The sequence below is a fragment of the Lissotriton vulgaris genome, chromosome 7 (genome assembly GCF_964263255.1).
Source record: "Lissotriton vulgaris chromosome 7, aLisVul1.2, whole genome shotgun sequence".
In the NCBI taxonomy this organism is placed as follows: domain Eukaryota; kingdom Metazoa; phylum Chordata; class Amphibia; order Caudata; family Salamandridae; genus Lissotriton; species Lissotriton vulgaris.
Genome location: NC_141695.1, coordinates 1526652496 through 1526675870, shown reverse-complemented (window position 1 = coordinate 1526675870; position 23375 = coordinate 1526652496). Strand labels below are relative to the sequence as shown.

General features: G+C 44.3%; 1 protein-coding gene across 3 annotated transcripts in view; it reads left to right on the top strand.

Annotated features, from left to right (window-relative positions):
• The window catches only part of LOC147705933 (hemicentin-2-like), a 468035-nt gene that overhangs the window by 82746 nt on the left and 361914 nt on the right, over positions 1-23375 (top strand). For 2 of the 3 annotated variants that reach the window (XM_086932398.1, XM_086932400.1), the window contains exon 2: positions 9178-9510. The exons of the other annotated variant lie outside the window; for it this stretch is intronic. In XM_086932398.1, coding sequence (XP_086788524.1) covers positions 9178-9510 — 333 coding nt within the window. The remainder of the gene's footprint in view (positions 1-9177; positions 9511-23375) is intronic. 3 annotated transcript variants of the gene reach the window in all.

Genomic DNA, 23375 nt, shown 5'->3' with positions numbered 1-23375 from the left:
AAACACAGCATAGCATAGCATAACAAAAAAACATAGGATAGCAAATCATAGCATAGCATAACAAAAAAAGCATAGGATAGCAAAACAAAACATAGCATAATATAACAAAGCATAGCATAACAAAACATTGCATAACAACACATAGCAAACACAACAAAACATAGCATAGCATAACAAAACACAGCATAGCATAGCATAGCATAGCAAGAAAAGCATAGGATAGCAAAACATAGCATAGCATAACAAAACAAAGCACAGGATAGCAAAACAAAACATAGAATAACAAAACAAAACAAAACATAGTATAGCAAAACACAACAAAGCATAGCATAGCATAACAACGCACAGCAAAACATAGCATAGCATAACAAAACATAGCATAACAAAACAAAGCATATCATAACACAACAAAGCATAGCAGAACAAAACAGCATAACATAACAAAACATAGCATAACATAACAAAACAAAACAAAGCATAGCATAGCAAAACATAGCATAACAAAACATAGCAAAACACAACAAAACATAGTATAGCATAACAAAACACAATATAACATAGCATAGCATAACAAAACAAAGCATAGGATAGCAAAACATAGCATAGCATAACAAAACAGAGCATAACAGAACAATACATAGCATAACAAAACACAACAACACATAGCATAACAAAACATAGCAAAACACAACAAAACATATCATAGCTTAACAAAACACAACAAAACATAGCATAGCAAAACAAAACACATAATAGCATAGCAAAACATAGCATAGCATACCAAACACAAAAAATCATAGCATAGCATAACAAACCATAGCATCATAAAACACAACAAACCATAGCATCATAAAACACAACAAAACATAGCATAGCATAACAAAACATAGCATAGCATAACAAAGCATAGCATGGAAAACATAGCATAGCATAGCATTACAAAACATAGCATAACAAAACACAGCATAGCATAGCATAACAAATCAAAGCATAGGATAGCAAAACATAGCATAGCATAACAAAACAAAACATAGGATAGCAAAACGAAATGTAGCATACAGCATCACTCAGCACCACCACAGCATCACTCAGGGGCACCACAACATCACTATGAGCTACCACAGCATCAATCCGTGCAACCATTCAACAACAACTGGTTCAAATATGTTCTCTCAATGTTTCAAGCTTTATTACAAATTTAACAAAAATATGTTAATATTTCACTTCTGTTCTTCGATTTTCGTTACAATAAAATACACTGAACATAATCTTCACAAAAGTTATTTACAAAAGAGTGATGTTTGGAGTGTATGTTGCATTGAGTGCAGTGTAATTATGTGGCGTTTAATTATGTGGCACTGAGTGGTATTTGGAGTGTATGTTGCGTTGAGTGCAGTGTAAATATGTAGCATATAATTATGTGGCACGAGTGGTATTTGGAGTGTGTGTTTCATTGAGTGCAGTGTAATTATGTGGCACTGAGTGGTATTTGGAGTGTATGTTGCATTGTAATTATGTAGCATATAACTATGTGGCACTGAGTGATATTGTGTGGAGTGTGTGTTGCATTCAGTAGAGTGTAATTATGTGATGTGTAATTATGTGCCACTGAGTGGTATTTGATGTGTATGTTGCGTTGAGCGCAGTGTAATTATGTAGCATATAATTATGTGGCACTGAGTGGTATTGTGTGGAGTGTATGTTGTATTCAGTAGAGTGTAATTGTGTGGCGTGTAATTATATGGCACTGAGTGGTATTGTTTGGAGTGTATGTTGCATTGAGTGCAGTGTAATTATGTAGCATATTATGTGGCACTGAGTGGTATTGTGTGGAGTGTGTGTTGCATTCAGTAGAGTGTAATTATGTGGCGTGTAATTATGTGGCACTGAGTGGTATTTGCAAAGCGTGGGCTAGAGATAAACCTGGATAAGACCAAGTTCATGATTTTTAATCCCCCTAAACAGACTCACCCTAACCCCCTTCTTAATGGTACTCATCTGGAAAGAGTTAAAACTTTTGAGTACCTGGGTATTACCTTAACAGAAAACTTTGATTGGAGATCTCAGATAGCAAAGGCATCTCTTAGGCTATCCCAAGTGGTGGGAGGAATCAGTAAACTCCATAGAATTTCGGACTTTAAGCCTGCGGCCCCGGTCAAAGAAATTTATCGACTTCAGGCCAGAACGGCTTCCATGTACGGAGCAGAACTATGGGGATACAAACGCATAACCAACCTCATGAGGGTAGAACATGCCTTTATGCAGAATCTATTTGGCCTACCAGCAAGTACACCGCTTATACCCCTGCGTAGGGACTTGGGCCTAGAACCTATAGAGGAGACAGCAGCAGCACGGCCGATGATGTATTGGAAGAGGCTCTGGTCCGTGCCTGAATTAGCTTCCTATAAAGAAAAATTTATAGAGGTGTGGGCTACTCTAAAAAGTAAGAACATACCTTGGCTCTTGCACATTAGGGCACTCTGTGAGCGTGTTGGTTTATCTGAGTTGTGGGAGAATCCTGAAGAAATCTGCATAGGGATAACTAAATCTGAGCTGCGGTGTCATCTAAGGTATCAGAACTTAAGATCTTTGCAGAGATGTACGACCGTGGGAAGATTGACGGTGGAGTTCCTCCAAATAAAAACTGAATCTAGAATGGAGGATTTTCTGGACTTAATCTATCCTTCTCTTGGGAGGAAACTCTACATACAGTGTAGGATTGGCAGCCTTCCACTCAGGGCATTAACCTGCAAATGGGCTAACACAAAGAGTATCACATGCCCAGCATGTAATTATAAGCAAGAAGATGTATGCCATGTTTTGTTCTTCTGCCCTGCCTATCAGGCAATAAGGAAATGTTGGTTGATCCCACTTTGTAGGAACCTAGGTTTTAGTCAATATGCCCAAGCCTGCAGGGTTCTAAGATATGATACCCATCCCTCTATCGTCTTTGCTGTATCACAGTTCTTATTTGGTATGTGGGGTAGACGGAGAAGTTTTTTATATTATTTGTGTCCACTTATTCATTGTATTGTACAGTCTGCTAACAATCAAGTTTAATTCAATTTTAGGTCTAATTTTTTACTGGACCTGTAATTAATTGTTTTATTATTCTTGTGCTTTTATGTATGTATTTTATCTGCACTTTTATGGTATTTGGCGACCAAAATAAAGTTATCAATGAAGATGATGATGATGGTATTTGGAGTGTATGTTGCATTGAGGGCAGTGTAATTATGCGGCGTGTAATTATGTGGCACTGAGTTGTATTTGGAGTGTATGTTGCATTGAGTGCAATGTAATTATGTGGTGTGTAACTATGTGGCACTGAGTGGTATTTGGAGTTTATGTTGCACGGAGTGCAGTGTAATAATGTGGGGTGTAATTATGTGGCACTGAGTGGTATTTGGAGTGTATGTTGCGTTGAGCGCAGTGTAACTATGTGGCGTGCAATTATGTGGTATTTGGAGTGTATGTTGCATTGAGTGCAGTGTAATTATGTGGAGTGTAATTATGTGGCAATGAGTGGTATTTGGAGGGTGTGTTGCATTAAGTGCAATGTAATTATGTAGCATATAATTATGTGGCACTGAGTTGTATTGTGTGGAGTGTGTGTTGCATTCAGTAGAGTGTAATTATGTTGCATGTAATTATGTGGCACTGAGTGGTATTTGGAGTGTATGTTGCATTGAGTGCAGTGTAATTAAGGAGATACTTGCATTTGCTTTGGCGCCTATCTGTGTTGGCTGCAGGAGGCGCGCAGCGCTTTTTAACATTGTATATTTCATTTGTTTGCTTGTCTATGTAATTGTGTCTTTTCACCTGGCATTTTAGCAGCGCGGTAGCGCCCTCTCACTTGCACCATAATCGGGCCCCCCACCGCTTACAGAAGCGGAGCGCTGTCACCGGCATAGTTAGTTGTAGGGAAGTCGGGCCGCCATATTGGGGCTGCTGCCTTGCAGCGCGCCACCTGACTCAGCGCTCTAGCTCTCCGTGTTGGAGAACGAGGAGGCTGTACTTAAAGCTCGCTCACCCCGCGCAGCGGTGACGCGCAGCGGAGGCGCCTGACTCGCGCCTGAGTCAACCCAGAGTCCTGCCCGTCTGCGCCCGTCAGCGTCCCGGTGGCGTTGCGGTCGGCGGACGGGGCTCTGTAATTCCCATCATGTGCAAAGCTGACGCACCCAGGGTGCGCTACACGTTCGAGGAGCTGTGCTCTCTAAATCATCGGGAGAGCCGCTGCCGCTCTGTCTTCCCTGGTCGCCACAGGGGCAAGCTTCGCTGCCCTTGCTGTGGATGGCGCCCTAACCGGGCGTTGTCATCTGCCCCTATTAGTAACATAGCTGGCGCTGAGTATTCCTGCATGCTGCTTAACAACAGATCGGCGTGCAGTCACGCGCAAGACATTTTTGAGCTTCTCGACACCGAGAAACCACTCTGTTTGATGTTAACTGAGACCTGGTGGGGAGAATCCTCCAACCCTGACGTGGCGATGGCTATCCCGCCTGATTATAACATCTTCAGGAAGGACAGAGCCAAGGGAAGGGGTGGAGGGGTCGCACTGGTGGTGAAGAAGGGCACGCTGTGTACCGTCCTGCCAACGGAGGACATCCGCGGCTCGGAGTCGCTTGCTTTTTCTATCACGCTTGCGCCGCACCAATCAGTGAAGGGTCTTTTGGTCTATCGACCCCCGGGCCCGCCTGGAACGTTCTTCTCTGACCTTGACTCGGTGCTGCTGGGACTGGCCCTGAGAGCAGAACACTGTAGAGTCGCGGGCGATTTCAACGTTCGGATGGATGATCTGTCTGACCCCGCTGCTATGAAGCTTTCCGAGGCCATGATCCCGTTGGGTCTCATCCCTTATCTGCAGGGGCCGACTCACGTCAAGGGGCATACTCTAGACCAGGTCTTCTCTTCATCGCCCTTGGTGGTGAAAGAGACCCTCCCGGTTCTGTGGTCTGATCATTGGCTTGCCAAATTTGTTATCACTGGCACCGCCAGGCCGGCCATCTCTGCCCCGCAGCAGCGGGGTCGCGCGTTCAGAGCATTCAACAGAGTGACCCCTGAGAGGCTGGCGCAGGCTGCTTTGGATCATCCCTGCCTTCTTTCCGGTGACCTGGAGGTAGATTTGGAGTCCCTGCAAGCATGGCTTTCCGATAGGCTCAACGACCTGGCCCCGGTGTTGCCCCCCCGACTGACAGCGAAGCGGGTTTCCGCCCCTTGGTTCTCCACTGCACTGTGGGCTAAGCGGCAGCAGTGCAAGGTGGCCGAAAGGGCCTGGCGGGCACACTATGATAGCATGGACAGGGTGGCCTACAAGGCTGTGGTCAAGGCCTACCACCGGGATATCCGCCTTGAAAAAAAAGCCTATCTTGCGGGGAGAATTGAGGCAGCCTCAAACTCCAGCAAGGAGATCTTTACCATAGTCAGAGAATTTATATCTCCTCGGACCACTTCATCGGAAGAGGTGCCTTCAGATTCCTGGGCGGCAGACATTGCGTGTTTCTTTACCAGCAAGATAAAACTCATACAGGACTCTTTTCCATCTGGGGTACCTGTTACGCCGGTTATACCTGAGGCCAGTTTGTTCCATCCGGCCGCGCAGGGCGTCACATTAGCTGAGTTTCCATCTTTTCCAGCCGCAGCTTCCCTAGCGCTTATGGGCAACCTGAAATCTGGGTCTCCACTTGACCCTTGCCCAGCCAAGCTTCTGGGTAAGTTGGCGGAAGTGATTAATCCACTGGCAAACCCTCTTCTGAATCTCTCGTTGAGGCAGGGAGTGGTCCCGCCAGTCTGGAAGCAGGCAATGGTCATCCCGCTGCTTAAGAAACCGGGTCTTGACCCGAAGGTCCCTGCCAACTATAGGCCGATCTCCTTGTTGCCGGCCCTTGTTAAGATCTTGGAGAAACATGTTCAGTCGGTGCTCTCCAATTTTTTGGAGACCCATGAGATCTTACATGACTCCCAGTCGGGCTTCCGTTCAAATCGTAGCACCGAGACCGCACTCCTTGAGGTTTCTGAAACTATCAAGGGGGTGTTGGATACCGGGGGCAAAGTCATGCTGGTGTTGTTGGACTTGTCGGCGGCTTTTGACACCGTCCCCCATGATGGCCTTCTCGCTAGACTCTATGAGATTGGTCTTAGGGGGACGGTGCTCAGCTGGTTTTCGTCCTTTCTAGCCGGCCGCCGGCAAACGATCTGGACGCCGCCTGACACCGCCGCCATGCCGCCTTTGGGAGTTGGGGTCCCTCAGGGCTCCATATTGAGCCCAACCCTTTTCAACATCTTTATGACCCCCTTGGCGGCGGTGGTGGAGTCGTTTGGCGCCCGGATCGTGTCGTATGCTGACGACACCCAGCTCCTCTTTTCTTGTGAGAGAGGGGCTGACTTTGACGGGGAGAGTATCCGGAATTGCCTTGGGGCGGTGTTCACATGGTTCCAACTGAACAGCCTCAAGTGCAATTACGATAAATCTGAGGTACTCTTTTTCGGGTGCGATACGGAGCCGAGCTGGCAGGCCTGGTGGCCCATCGATATGTTCCCTCCGTCCGGTTCTTCCCCTATGGCTAAAAACTTGGGGGTTAAGATGGACAAGGGGCTGACGATGAAAGCCCAGATCCTTGGAGTGACCGGCACCTGCTTCGGCCTATTAAAGATGTTGCGGAGGTTCCTGCCTCTTCTGTCGGAGGAGCACAGGAAGCTGACTGTACAGGCCCTGATAGGTTCCAGGTTGGATTATGCCAACATTCTTTACCTGGGCCTACCAGAGTACCTGTTGCAGCGTCTTCAAGTTGCGCAGAACGCAGCTGCCAGGGCCATCTTTGGTCTAAACAGACGTGCCAGCGCCTCGGGCCTGTTGTCGATTCTGCACTGGCTACCCATCCGTAAACGGATCGCCTTTAAGGCTTTGACTCTGGCATACAAGGCTCTCCATGCGGTGGGAGCAAGGTATCTTCAAAAGAGACTGGCTTTTTACCATCCTGCTCGTTCTCTGAGATCAGAATCTTTGCTCTTGGCGGCTGTTCCTCGTGTTAAGAGAGCGCGCCTGGGTGGCCGTTCCTTCAGCCTGCTGGCCCCACAGATGTGGAATTCGCTCCCGCTCCCTCTTAGGGGGGCTTCAAGTCTGCTTGAGTTTAGGAGAGGTCTTAAGACCTGGTTGTTCACTCAAGAGTCCTGTTAGCAGTCCCCTCTTCTGTCTTATGTGCTTTCTGTTGCTTTTAATGTGTTATGTTATTGTGAATTAGTTCTCCTTACCCAAAGCGCCGGGACACTCTTTTTGAGTAACCGTTGCGCTATACAAAAGTATAAATAACATAACATAACATAACACTGAGTTGTATTTGGAGTGTATGTTGCATTGAGTGCAGTGTAATTATGTGGCGTGTAATTATGTGGCACTGAGTGGTATTTGGAGTGTATGTTACATTGAGTGCAGTGTAATTATGTGGCAATGAGTGGTATTTGAAGTGTATGTTGCATTGAGTGCAGTGTAATTGTGCGGCATGTAATTATGTGGCACTGAGCGGTATTGTTTGGAGTGTATGTGGGATGTTGGGGAGGGGGCTGGGGGGTGAAGGGGGCACCTGGTTCCCTTCCATATTGCTGGAATAATATAAGGGCAGGGGGCTGCCTCCCTGGCCTGCTCTTTTCACTCTGGTAACTGCTGGCTGTCTTGTGTGCACAGTTGCCTACAGCCCACCTTGGGGCGTAACTTGGAACGGGACATTCTCAGAAACTGCCCACAATGTGGAGACCAATCCTGAAGGGGGTGGGGTCTTAGTCTAACATGGGAGAGGATATGGTGCTACAGCCAGAGCTGTTCACTTTGGAACTGGGAATCGGGTTCCAATCTCGGCGTCAGCTCAACATCCTGTAATTCTGGGCAAATCACTTTATCTCCCCTTGCCTATAAAAATGATAATAACATAGAATTAATGTGAATGTAATGGGTGTTCTTCCAGTCCAGCTCGCGCTCCATAAAGCTGCCCCCAGTCCAGCTCACTCTGCCTGGGCAGCGTCAGGTGAGATAAGCTAGTGACGTCACCGGAGTGGAACGTGCTAGCTGTAGCGCTCTATGGTCCTGGAGGCGTTGACTGTGCGGAGACAGTGCCTGTTCCAGGCTGCGGTTTGCAGCGCTATATTTCAAAGCTTTGGGTCTTTTATGGCCGAAGGTAGCGCCCCAGGGGGGAGCACTTGTCTGTTCAATGCCAATCAAAGGCTCTTTGGTGAGGTGCGAGATTGGAGAGGGGGACGAGGGTTTTCTGGGGGACGAGGTGTCACTGTAGGGCCTGGTACCTGCTGGATAATCAGCAGAGCTGGGGTCTGGGGATGGCAAGAAACATCCGCTGACACAATTCATGTGATCAGAAAATGCACATAAAAAAACAATAATTCTTGCCTTACTGATAAAGCATAGCAAGACTTAGATTTGACTTACGAATTTAATGTGTGTTCAAAAGTGGTCTGACACTCAGCGTCACAACATAAACAAGCTCTCGGCATTGCTGTGGCGGGGGCGGGGGAGAGCATTCCTTTGAACTCTGATGCCGAGGCATGGTGTGGGATGTGGTTGTCGATGAGCTCACGGCATTGCTGTGGTGGGGGACGCCCAAAGCTCATTCCTTTGAAGTCTGATGCTGAGGCATGGTGTGCACGCGCCTGGCTCACATGAACTGTACGCGATCCGCAGTTGGGTAGACTTTTCGAAAGCCTTACTATAAATCTCGCCTATCATCCCTACGGGATGGAATAGGCGAGACCTAAAATCGACACGCAATGGGTCTGTTAACGTTGAAATTTATTAACAGCACATATTATGATTTATAAAAGTAAGATACATTCATTTTACTCTGTGTGGATATGGGGCAACACCAGCCTGAAGTACTATTTTTTATTTTTTTTATTTTTTTCAGACTACATTAACTAAATTGTCAGGCTAAGCAAATATGTTAGTGGAATACATTATCAATGACTTCCGGCCGTTTCTTTTAATCAGTCGAGCTTGAAAGTCGCACAATCTTTTCATTGCTTTGTTACTGTTAGGTTACACTATATCTTGATATTTTATGATGTGATTCTGTAATGATACCTGATGCTGCATTTTGTTATGTCATGGTATGTTGTACTTTGTTACTACTAATCTTTCCACTGAGGTTCATGATTTGCCTGTTTCTCTGTCAGATGCCCGGCTCCAACTCTCTATGGGCCCTTCTCCCTACGTGACTCCGCCTGGGAAGGATGTGCTGCTCCAGTGTCTTTTCCGAATGGAGGATCTGCCTGTAGACCTCAGTCTCCTGACGGTCACCTGGAAGCTTAGCGACCACGTACTGGTGATATATAATAAGTCAGTGACAGCCTTTGAACCCCGGGCCCGTCTCTTCCCCAACGAGTTGAAGAGAGGGAATGCCTCGCTGGCCTTGGCAGAGCCCAACTCTGCTGACAACGGGTACTACATCTGCGAGGTCATGTACGGCGAAGACAGCGGGAGCGATGATTTGATTCTGCATGTGGAAGGTGAGTAGAACAAAAGACACTGGTCAGGGGGGTTCTTTCCCACAGGTATGTCTACTGGCTTCAGGTCCCCGGCCCAAAGAATCTCTCGAGCTACTCTTGGCACAGATCTGATCTGTGCTGTGGATATATTAGCAAGTTATGCTACCATTGCAGCTGGGTGCCAGGTGATTCGAGATCGTATTAGAAGTTCCAGATATTCACTGGAGCGCACCTATGATTCTGCTTAAAGAGGTGGCAGAGTAAGGGCATCAGGGTAATCAGGACATTTTCAAGTCTGAAGGAACATTCTCTGAACTGATGGTTTTAAAGCACACACCAACATCCCCTCTCACCCCTTCCCACTCAGTGGTAGAAGCGTTGTGTTCACACATAGATAAATATGTCGTACAACTGATCTCTCTTGGTAGAAGTGGGCAAGGAGTATCCTTACAGTGCATATCTCATCCTTGCCTCTGAAATTCAAAGTTCTCTTTAGCAGCTGGAGTGCATCAGGGTGCTAACGGTCCAACCATACAGGTGAAAAGAAAAACCATGCAACTGGATGAGGTGCTCTAGAGTTTCAATATAAGTGAGAAACAGACAATGTGACAGTACAGAAGACTGAGCAACACCACTAATCAAGGTACATAAATAGCTGATAAAAAATGTATGGAAAGCGTTTAAACCCACTGAAACAAGAAAATGCATCCATTGCAAAGAATTGCCTCTATTTGTGATTTTTCGGAGAATATGTCACAGTGGCATTTTTGACAGTATCAAAAGCCCTTGACTGATCTAGAAGAATGAGGGAGCAGGTGCTAGTAGATGAAATACATCCAAAGCCATCCCAGTGCTGTGTTGGAGAGAAAGAAAACAGCACAAATGTATTCTATCTGATTGAACACAAAATTCAGTATTCTTAGTTGCCTCTTGCAAAAGTGAAATGGATTCAACTTGAGAAGGCTCAGATCAATTTAGACCATGTTATTTTCAAAGATGGTGCCAACAGAGTAGACCTGCAGCTTGACCAATGCTTTTTGAGTAGGTCACTAAATAAAATACAGACCTAATCAGAGAGCAAGTGAACTTGATTTAAGACGAACACCGCAACTGTAACAGGTTGACAGTCCAATGGAATAAATTGAAGAATGCAAATGGTGGTAAGGCAGTATTTAAAGAAAGGGGCAGACAGTTTTTGCCCAGAATACAATTTATAATCTTCATCTGAAAAAGCACTAAATTCTGTGCATCAGTTCAAATCATTTACATCCATTGTAGAAGCTCATCTTATTTCAAAGAAAATGTCATCTCAAGTGTTTATGCACACAAGATCTGCTGAAAGTTCACTTTTCAAAACGTTTCATTTGTGGTTTTTTGCATTTTAGTACTGCAACAGCATGTGAATAGCCATACGATGCCCCATCAGTCATAATTGATTGACAGTCATTCTCAGTCTAATGATTGTTACCACAACACGATTCTATGCAAAGGAGCAGCACCTTGCTTTATGGGGTGTACAAAGTACAATACCTGAAGTTAATTATTCAACCTTTTAGTGTTGTGTCACACTACTTATTGGATGAATACAATGAATGCCACATTTCCAGTACAACATGACTGGATAACACATCCTCCTTAGCAATGCCAGAACATGAGGATGCGCAGAAGATAATACAACAGAGGCCCTTCAAAAGATGCCCTCAGTATCATTTAATGTACCCTTGGCACCACCTCCACACTGTTGGTAACCTGTGCCACTCACTTAAACACGACAACACCTTCTGCGACTGACGCTAAGCATTTAGGAGCAAAATGAACCTTCAGCAGTGGAGAAAGGAAAGACATGGCTTGGTAGTTTGGGCTGGACTGTTCCCATGAGGCACAGGGTCAAGGCTGACTTGCATATAGCCATTGTCTGACCTAGGGTGGTGTGGAGTGCAAAAAAACGATGGATTTAGGCCCAGATCTCTGTACAGGGGTGAATGTAAGACATTGTTCTGCATTCTGTCCATCAACTGTGTTTTTTGCAATTTTTACCCCGAGTGGGCTGGGTATGCTCAGACGTGAGCCCCAGGCTCTCCACAACACTGGAGTCAAGCTATCCAGGCTGAAGAAGGCTGATAGCCAGAAACCGGTCCTTGGATGCTTAATTCCGGTCTAGGAAAGACATGGCTTGGTAGTTCGGGCTTGTAACGACCGGATTCTCGGACCAGATAGAATCAGCTCACCAGAGCACCACCAACCCAGCCGGAACGTAATCACCTCCCTCCTTAGGACCTATTTACAACAGGTATCTATGTCTCCTACCCAAGGATTGGGAATTAGCAATATACATGCCTAAGTTTTCTACAATACCACACTCTTACCATATAGTCTCACGGCAACTCAGGCCCAGCCTATTCTACCCTAAGGCAGTTCTAATTATGTACCATTACACACTGGCCGCAACCAGTGCTCGCTCAAGCCACAATCTTGTGGGTATAAATACAAGTATCCCCCCTGGTACTCTCTTTTATCTCCGTACAAGCCACAATCTTGTAGGTATACACATCAGTGTCCCCCCTGATGCTCTCATTAACGCCGCCTCACAACGACAATCACTTTCCTATGAATACCGTTAGCTCCTCATGTCAGGGAATCTCTCGCTATTTCCTAGAGGTACAATACTACAATATTATAGATCACACAATGATGGCCAAATTATATGATGTATGACTTATTCTCCATTTCAAGGGCTCCTCTCTCCCTCATTATTCAGTTACCATTTACCTGATCGGGGGTTGCGTCCGTTCGTGAAACAGCACCTGACTAGAAGAACAGGTTACCTTTATTATACAAGAACAAGAGGCACATGCCGGTTCACTAAGAACTGGGGTACTTTATTTATCACAATAACAATATAACACTATACTATAACATATAGCCTGCAAAGGAAATTGAAAGGTTAGAATGTGTGCACGCTAATAAGAAAGGGTCAACATCACCTTATTAATATGAAGTCTGGACTCAGCAGTCATCTGGGTTCCCTTCTCGTCTGTGCCTTGGCTCGTCTTAGGGTCACACCTCTGCAGTCACGGATACATGTCTGCACCGCTATGCCCTGTCTCCTCCGCCTCCCTCCAAGTCACTGGAACCTTCCTCTTATCAGCTGCTTTCTCTCTGGCTGTTTTGCACTACTCCTCTCTCCTCTCAATCACGGAACATCTTCACTTCTCGGCTTCGATCTTATAACTCAGTTTCTGCCACTCTGGTATTCGTTCCCTCAACTAACTACTTCACTCTGTATGCTCTGATCTTAATGTCAAAGCTCGCCAGCTGCTCCAGCTAAAATAACTTCAATCTTTCTAAGAGAGTATCAGCTTCTCGATCTTTTTCGGACTTCAAAATGGCGACTGCCTGCCCTGGAATAATTAATGGCATTGATGCTAACGACTAGCTGCCGCCTACAGACTGACTGACTCACTAGCTCATGCTTTCGCTAATATGGAAGCTTGTCCCTTCATGGAAAGTTACGGCCAGTAACCTGCCGCCCACCAAATTCTTGTACCTCCCCGTACCAAGGACACGTTCCCAGCCGGCCGGCCTGATGTTGTGTCTTCGGGATGGAAAAAAATACAGTCTTTCGATAAGGGCCAGCCTGAGCCGGTTCTCTCCAAGCGAACAACACCTCGTAACTAAAACATTACATTTGACCTAGAAGCATCTCAAGCTGCCGGGGCAGAAAGAAAGATGGAGTCTCTCCCGTTTGGGGCCTACAAGGCCCGAAATAGGCATAACTCCATGGAAGATATACTAACACTCTTACAAATGGACGGATTATCACTAATACTAATGAATCTATCCCCTAACATAAGTTTATAAGCCCTGATCTAAGGAAAAGGGTACGGAATTATATCAACACGCCTTGTGAATAGGCTCTATTTACGGTTCTAATCCCTCCATTAGAATGATAGTAGACTGAAGTCACCTCCAATCACCTTCCCTCAAGGAAGGGCCGAAAAAGTCGGTCAGAACACTTCACCCTTGACTTCAGGCTACTAATCATTCGCTAAATGGAACTAACATCTGTAGAAGAATCATATGAAACAAAACTAACTGATCTATTTCTCTTACCAAATCTACAGTACTGGAGTAAGGAAGGAATGCACTGAATAAAGCAGCAAACAGCTACTAAAATGCTAACAGTGATCATAATACCCCCTAATATTTGTCGTAGAGAATGTAAGTCAGGTAACCAATTGAAGAGCCAGTCAAACCAGCCCTGGTCAATGTGTTTTCTAACCTCTTCAGTCAAGTCATGAAGTTTGTCAATATGAGCCTAAATGGATCTAATATGATCTGACAGATTAAAACAGCAAAGGCCCTCAAAGTCAGAACAGTCATGTCCATGTTTGAGCAAAAGATAGTCAATGGCAACCCGGTTCTGCAAGATAGCTCTGCGTTCACCCTGGGCGTCTAATAACATGTCAGATAGAATTTTAGAAGTATGATTAATGGATTTGACCATCCAGCAGGCCATTTTCCCAATGGACTTGGCGTTGTAAACCGCTAAAGCTGGAACACCAATAATTGAGAAAGCTAAACTAAGGTATTCAGATTTGGAATATAAATGTAGTGAAGAATCACAATCTTTATGTAACATCACAGCATCACGAACAACACGGGAATATGTATTAGGATGTGAAGAAAACATCAATAAGCTTAGTCTAGTGATGGCACAAGGTCCTCCAGAAATGTTTGCGGGAATGTAGGACCTGGAAATATTACCACAAGAGAAAAGCCATCCAGAAGGTAACAGCATTGTACGATAATGACTAGGGGTAAACTTTTACAGGTCATATTATTTCTAACAGAAGTGCATGATTTCGGGGGTCTTCGGGAACACAAAGTTCGTTCATGAGCTGAAAAGGAAGTTGCTGCTTTCAATTTTAAACGCACACATTCAGTAATTGCATTGGGATCACAGGTAAGGAAAAAGCACAAGTCTCCTTGGGTGATATTATATGTAGTGATTTGGGAATGAATAGGTGGTATTGGATCTAAGAGTACTGTACATAATGGACAGTACTCATGGGTGGCGAAATCTCCGAGGATTACATTGGGCCGGGCATTTGATATATTAAAGATATGGGCTAGAGTCTCCAATGAAGCAGGGACAGCAACCAAACAGGTCGCTAGAATGTCAGTCACCGAACGCATCGGTGTCAAACAAAAATGTGGAGAATTGGTAACTCGTTTAGCTAAAGTAGTCCAAAAATTAGATGATGAATCCCACGCAGCAAAGGAACGCGGTACTCGGGTTATCGAATCAACCAAAGTCTGTGGGTTCCCTCCTCTTCCGACGTAGCAGACCAAAAGGAGTCCAACGCCGACACATTCTGCAGCAACAGTCCAGAGAATGATCTGAAAGAAAATCAAATACAGGCATTATTCATTCTCGTAAGTAACATTTGTCAGCTGGGACAGCTTCCCAGCTATCTTTCCCTGGTCTCATGACAAGAATCGTATTATCATGACCGGTTGCAATAATTTCAGCTTGTTCAGGGGGATTTTTAGGCGATTGCACCCACACTCTCGCTCCGGGATTATCCGTGGAGCCAAAACCTTTTTTTCCTAGTACAGTTAGCAACGTTAGGGCAGTGCCTTTTTGAATCTCACCACTGAAAACAGGCATTATTAGCAACTGAGCAATTCGGTCAGTTTTATGAATTGGTAAATCAACCTCACTGCTATTTAGCAGGAGCACCTTAATCTCTCCCTGATATTCGCTGTCAATGACTCCTCCGAGCACTTGAATGCCTTTTAAGGCCAGGCCCGATCTAGGGGCAATCAGTCCAAAATTTCCAGTTGGTATACAGACACCAACACCAGTTTCAATGATAACTCGATCTCTGCTTTTAATAGTAGTGTCATTCATGGCATGCAGGTGCAAGCCTGCGGAACCTGGGGTTGCTCTGCATGGAGCTAGTGCTCCGGGGGAAATTTCCCAGTACATTACAGTATTGCCAATGGTGTTTGGCTTTGCATCAATAGCTGGAGGAAATAAACGCATTAATTAAGATTCAGCATTCAAAAAGGGACGATTATTTAGAATTAACAGTGCTTGAAACAAATAATCTCTCCAATTCTTATATTTATTGTCAGTTAATTTTCGTAATTGATCTTTTAGCAAACCATTCATTCTCTCAATAAGACCCGCTGCCTGTGGATAATATGGTATGTGAAACACCCATTCGATGTTATTTTCCACACAAAATTCCTGCACCAATCTTCCTCGAAAATGGGATGCATTATCAGATTGAATTTGAAATGGAACACCATAATAGAACATAATCAATTCCAATGTTTTAATGGTATTCACTTGGGTAGCTCGTTTACAGGGAAAAGCCACTAAAAGGCCACTGTATGTATCAACAATGGTGCAGACATATTGGCAGCTTTTACTCATAGGGAGTGGACCAATATAATCAATCTGCCAAATTTGTGTGGGCAATTTTCCTCGATGTAAATGACCTTTAACAATTTGGGGTACTTTTCGTTGTCTAGAATGTTGACAGATAGGACAATGCAAAATTGTGTCTTTAATCAAATTTAAAGGAATATAAATTCCTCGATTGGCGGCCCGCCCGCTAGTGGCTCTCTCTCCAAAATGTCCTGCTTTCTGGTGGGCCCATTTCGCCAATCCGGCCAAATCAGAATCTTGCATGTCCACCACTGCCTCAGCAATTTTAGATTTCTCATCTGCAATGTTATGAAAGAATTTGTCAAGGGAGTCTATCGGTGTATGAGCATCCACATGAAAGATTGTAACAGTACTTTGTGGGAGCATTTCCCAAATTTCTTGCCATAATTCTTTTCCCCACAGTTCTTTTGAATGCAATTCCCAATTATGAGAATGCCAAGTTGGTAACCAAACCGCCAGTCCATTAGCAGTGGACCAGGAATCAGTGAAAATATGGCATGTACCAGGTAACTCTTGTTTCAAAACTTGATAAACAGCATATAATTCAGCAAATTGACTGCTCTTTCCTTCACCAGTTGTACTCAACAATTTTTGTGTGATGGGATTATAGGACACTGCCTTCCAATGTCTTTTCTCTCCTATGTACCTCGCCGAACCATCCGTAAACCACACATGGTTTCTGTCCTCCGCGGACAGATCATCAAATGACTTACCCCACTTAACAGGGGATTCCTGTACTACATGTACGGAGCAATCACTCCCAGTCTCAATCGATGGCGCCTGCGCCACTTGCTCATGTAATGATGCCACACCTTTCGGTCCCACACGTGCCCTGTCTTGGATGTACCATTTCCATTTAATCACACTCGCCTCTAGAGCATGTCCAATTCGATGAGTTTTCGGCGAACTCAAAACCCATTGCATAATAGGAATTTCAGGTCTCAAAATCACATCATGTCCCAAAGTTAATTGCTCGGTATCCACCCGAGCCCAATAACATGCAAGCAACTGTTTCTCAAAAGGTGTATAACGCTCACCAGCATCGGGTAACTTTTTAGTCCAGAAACCTAATGGTACTTTATTTTTGCCTTGTTTTTGCCACAAACTCCAATTTGCATAAAGACCTTCCACGGACTCATTCAAATCCACATCACCATCACACACACAGGCCACAAATCCAAAGCATACTGAATCGCTTCTTTTGCCAAATTAAACGCATCTTGCTGAGGTTTACTCCATTCAAACACATTCTTTTTGCGAGTGACTCGGTATAAAGGGGCCAATATCTGACTCAAATGTAGAATATGCTGGCGCCAAAAGCCAAATAAGCCAATGAATCTTTGGGCTTCTTTCCTATTTCTTGGGACTGCAAACTGAAGAATTTTCTGTTTCACTTTTGGAATCACTTCTCTATGACCCTCATGCCGATTGATGCCTAAAAATTTTACATTTTGGTAGGGGCCTTGCAATTTTTCGGGATTGATTTCCCAACCTTTTTCGTGTAAGCAATCAATGATTTGATCTAACTGGGTCTGGACTTGGTCTTGTGTCTCACCTTGAATCAAAATGTCATCAATATAGTGACATATCTGAATTTGCGGGTGTACAGGTACTTCGGACAAATGTTCCGCCACCAGCCGGTGACAGATCGTAGGACTATGTACATAGCCTTGAGGAAGACTTCTAAACGACATTTGATACCCAACTCCTCATCTCCCTATCCCAGGCACCCACCCTGGCTGCTGCTAATTTCAAAACGTGCATGCAGGAGCTTGCAGGCTGGATGAACCAACACTGCCTGAAGCTCAATGGCTCTAAAACAGAGGTGCTTGTGATAGGGGGTAACTCGGCTAGTTGGACCCTGGACTGGTGGCCTCCTTGTTTAGGTCCTATACCTTCTCCTTGCAAGGAAGCAAAGAACCTGGGGGTATGGGTTGATCCCAGACTCTCCTTTGATAGCCACGTCCAGAAGCTAGCTGGGAAATGCTTTGGTGTATTGAAGACCTTAAACCGCACCCTGGACCTCCTTCCTTTAGAGGCCAGACGCACGATGACCCAAGCTTTAGTCACCTCCCGTATTGATTACGGTAATGTTCTACTCTTAGGGACTACCGAGAAGAACATTAAAAAACTTCAGGTTCTCCAGAACATGGCGGCCCGATTGGTCCTTAGGCTTCCCAAAAGAGCTGCCTCCAAGCCCACACTGGAGGCCCTTCACTGGCTCCCTATAAAAAAGAGGATCCTGTTCAAAGCGCTCCTAATATGCTACAGGATAACCTCTCAGGTAGCCCCAGAATACCTGAAGGATCTTGCGATCCCTTACATGCCCAACAGAGAACTGCGCTCCAAGGGCACCGGGCTTCTGAGTGCCCCCCGGATAAACAAAGCCAGAATGGGAGGACGCTCCTTTCGTGCGTTGGCGGCTAAAAATTGGAACCTTCTTCCTCTGCACATTAGACTGGCAGAGACAGAGACCTTATTTAGGAGACTTTTAAAAACCCACCTCTTTACCCTTTAGGTCGCTCACTTTCTCCTGCTACTCTCTCCACAGCGCGGGGACACGCCGTGATGGCGTCACCAGGCGCTTTATAAAATCCTTTATTATTATTATTATTATGTCCATTCCATGTAAAACTGAATTGTTCCTGACACTCGGGGGCAATCAGAATTGAAAAGAAAGCATTGGCAATATCAATGGACGCATACCATGTACCTGAATGTTTTTGAATTCTCTCAATTAAAGTAATGATGTCTGGTACTGCAACAGTCAAAGGGGTGTATGTTTATTCAATTCGCGATAATCAACAGTCATGCGCCAAGAATTATCACTCTTACGCACGGGCCAAACGGGATTATTCCAAGCAGAAGTAACCGGAGTTATAACTCCTGCATCCACCAAATCCTGAATCGTAGCACTAATTTCTTCATGGTCACCTGGGATACGATACTGCTTTTGACAGACAACCTGTGTAGCCTGAGGAATTTTTATAGGGGGCATTCTCAAAAGACCAACTCGTACAGGCCTGGGCGATATATAATTTTTGCTTCCAAATTGATAACAGCTGTCATCTAAATGCAATGTCATTCCTTTCAAAATGTCAATTCCAATTATGTATTCCAGAAGTGGCACAACTAATACAGAATACTCTTTTCGGGGAATTCTACCTATTTTCATTTCAAGTGTAGTTTGCACTGCAGGGGTTTCCTTTCCACCTAAACCAGTAATTGTAAAAAATTGACCTTTAAATTTCTTTGATTTTCCATGAATAAGAGTGGCCTCCGCTCCCGTATCTACCAATGCTCGGGCCCTTTGGATATTACGATGTTTCCAGAAAATTTCAATATCTACATAGGGTCTATTATCTTTGTGAGCCCACCTGCGTACTGGAGCTTGACCTTTTTCCTAGTCATTTTTACTGCGTTCTGCCAACCAGGATAAATCAGGGTAATTGCTCTCATACTTCTTGGGTGTTAAAACATCATGTTCATATCCACCTCCATGACGAAATGGATTCTTGTCATCTGCCTGGTACTGTGAATTTCGATCGGAAAGTCTGTGTCGATACTCCCTTCTCCTCAACTCAGGGGACTGATCCCTTTCATCTCTATATCTGCTGTTAACACGGTCGTCTCTCCCCCTTTCTCTTTCCCCCTCTCGCCCTCTCTCCTTTGCACGGCGAGTGGACATATCACGCTCATGCTGTCGTTCACCACGACGATCAGAATCATCACGACGTCTTTCGTCACCACTGTCATCGGAATATCCACAATCACAATCATTCTTTCACACACGTCGGGCACCCTCCTTCAGATCCAAACCACGCTTGCGAAACATATCCCCCTAGCGATTATTAGGTTCACCATCAATATCTTCCTGTTTCACACCATCAGCCAACAGTGCAAGAAACATATCACGTCTAGAGAACTTATAATCTCCAGCAGTACGACCCTCCGGTCTGGACTGTGTCTCAGGTTTAAACCAATCACCCAACTCACCAAGCTGACGGACAGATTCAAGCACCATAGACAAAGGATTGCCAGTTTGATTAATTAGCAAAGTCATCATAACCTGCTTATAAGCAACAGGAGAAGAACGGATAATGCGATTGCGCACAGAAGATGTCAACAAACCGTCCAACAATCTGTCAGCAGTACTCGAAAAAATCGCAGTTTTCATCACCTCCTCTTTCAGCCGTTGCGCCGCATCGCGCAAGGTGTACCATGGCTTGTCATTCACAGGCCAATCAGATTCAGTAGGGTATTTGTGATTACAGCCGTCAGTCGCTAACTGGAGTAGACTAGTCTGACCGGCACCGTTAAAATTCCGAAAATGATCTTGCACAGTAGAATCGGAACTCAAAGAACAAAATTTCAAGGCATATCCTGCATCTAATATGATACCTGCAGCGCCTAACTCATAAAGGCGCACCATCCACGTAAGCAAGGCCTCACCAGGCCGTTGTCGAAATCGTTGCAAAAGGTCACTAACTTCCTGTTGTGTAAAATCTTCTAAACTATCCAAAGCAACACCATTTGGATTACCAGGAGCTTGTTGTAATTTTCGTCGAAAAACCGGATGCGCAGAAACCTCCGGACGAGCATCCGAAGAAGCCCGATCCATAGATTTAGAAGAACAATCAGAATGAGAAACGTCATTAGAATGGGAAGAGCGACCACGGTCACCGGAATCATCATGTTTATCACAAGAAGTAGATTTACAGTCACGTCCGGAGCCAGAATCATTCGAGTCCCAGATATTACCATCCCATTCATCAGGATTCCAGTCCAGTCCGGCTTTCGCCACGACTAGACGCACCTTCCGTTTGCAAACACGACCACCACGATTCTTATATTTGTATTTCGCAATTCGAACAGCAGCCCTTCGGCTATAGTCTGATAAGTTTCAAGTTCGGCAAGCAATTTATTTTGACATCGCAAAAGCGTATGAGCATTTTGCACTTCAACAAACTTTTCTTCCATATCCACATATTGCTTCTGCAATTTTAAAAATTTCTCATGTACAATCCTGTACGCAGTTAAAACAATCCAACCTCTGCGTCCTAAAATAGGAAGTTCATCACCCTTCACTACCGGCGCTTTCTGCAAGCAAGAAATCACATTAGCCGGCTCCGCCAGCTCCAAACAAGAACTCCAATTTTCACTCAAACCAGTAGAAACGGCCCACTCACGGGCCAAGGCCTCGTAAGGCGTTGATTCCCAGGGAATTTCAACAGGCAATTTGAAAGTAGATTTCGATCTCCGCAAAAACATTTTGATAAACCAAAAAGATATATACAACTATTAACAAATAACATACAAAATAAACTTCGTACGAGCCGAGCGCAAACAAACAAGATAAAAACAATACAGCGCACACAGGCTTCGTAAACAGTTCGTGACGACAGATGTAACGACCAGATTCTCGGACCAGATAGAATCAGCTCACCAGAGCACCACCAACCCAGCCGGAACGTAATCACCTCCCTCCTTAGGACCTATTTACAACAGGTATCTATGTCTCCTACCCAAGGATGGGGAATTAGCAATATACATGCCTAAGTTTTCTACAATACCACACTCTTACCATATAGTCTCACGGCAACTCAGGCCCAGACTATTCTACCCTAAGGCAGTTCTGATTATGTGAACCTTATCTTAAGTGTATGCAACACTTAACCTCTGCGCACTGTTGCTATTGGCGGAAGACCGCTACACATTTATAAATACTTTAACACTTGTGGAGTTTCAAATAAATGTATTTGTCAACATGTTTCAACAAGCTATTTCAAAGCTTTCATCCGCAAAATCTCAAAAACAATTTACCCTTATCACAATATATGCTGATTAAAAGAATCTGTTCACATGAGGATGAGTTGAAGAAGAATCTGAATTTACAACAACAACGATACAAAGAAAGAGGATACCCTGATGACATTTTGACTAAAGCCAAAAACAGGATAGAAGCTTATAGTAGGGATAACCTCTTGACACAGAAACCAAAGAAACCACAGGACAGGCATGTGTTTGTATCTAAATTTTCTACTGCATCTCAGAAACTGAAATCTATCATACATAAACATTGGGACCTTTTAAAGAATGAAGTAGATTTCAATGGGATTTTTGTTAACAAGCCGATTTTTGCCTACAAGAGATCAAAAAATTTGAAAGAGTTATTGATGACCCCCATAAGAGACACAGAAGTAATTCACAGAGGTATGAGGAAATGCCAAAATTGTGTTCATTGCTCAAATGTGATTGAAGGCAAGATGTTACACCATCCTCAAACCGGAAAAGAAGTGACTTTACATTACAATGGGGATTGCAACTCCAAAAATGTAATCTACTACATAAAATGTCCCTGCGGGAAAAATTATACTGGAAAAACAGAGAGGGAACTAAAAACAAGGATATCTGAACACAAAAGTACAATAAGAAACAAAAATGTGAAGAGCAACTTAGCCAAACATTGGAATGAAAACAATCACATAATAGCCCAAATCAGGTTTTCCATACTAGAGGTAGTGAAATCATACGAGGGGGTAGATCTAACCAGATCCCTCCTCCAGAGAGAAATCCACTGGATAAAATATCTTGTCACACAGGAACTAAAGGGTTTAAATGAGAAAATTGATTTATCATGTTTTCTATGAGACTTCTTTTACCCAGATACTGTATGAGAATGATGTCTGCACTCAGTTACATTTTTTGATCCATTATCATTTTAAACATGGTAACATTTCCATTTCGTTTGAGTTTGTTTCTGTTTCTTTAAGCCACTCGTTCTATGCTTTCATTTTTGTGTTTTTCTTTCTTGCTATACACTTTCTCCTCGTTGAGATCACCTTCTCCAAGATGGCAACCGCTTTCCTGTATGCTTTAGTCCGTCTTTAGTGTTGAGCATTTTCCACAACATAGTTAAGGGTTCAGGAGCGGCTGATTCACACAGTTGGCTGCACACACAGCGAGAGTTAACCCGAACACGTACGAGAGAGGGAGACGGTATCTGAACTCAGGAGTTACTTGTGAGGTGAGCACTCGGTAAACTGCTTTGAGGTTGATTGATTTGGCAGACAAGCGGCTCAGGGTCGTGGAACCCGGTGTTGAGCGTATGTTTTTCATACATTTATAGGAGGAGAGTGAGGATCGGGTGTTTGGAGTTTCTTGTTTAAGCAAAGTGAATAGACTGCTTAAGGTAAGAGAGCCCCCGAGATTCTTGTCAACCAGCGTTGTTACGTCACTATCGAAGCGCTTTGTCAGCTGTAGTTTTTTTGAGTCCGTCCATTACTTTCTTTCAGCATAGGACCCCTCTGTTCCATTGCGACTTCAGTGAGTTTGTTTTCTTTTTCATTTTTTGCTAGGGTGTTAAAATATCGATTAAAAAAATATAGCTGACATAAATATCGTTGTAAAAATATTGTTTACA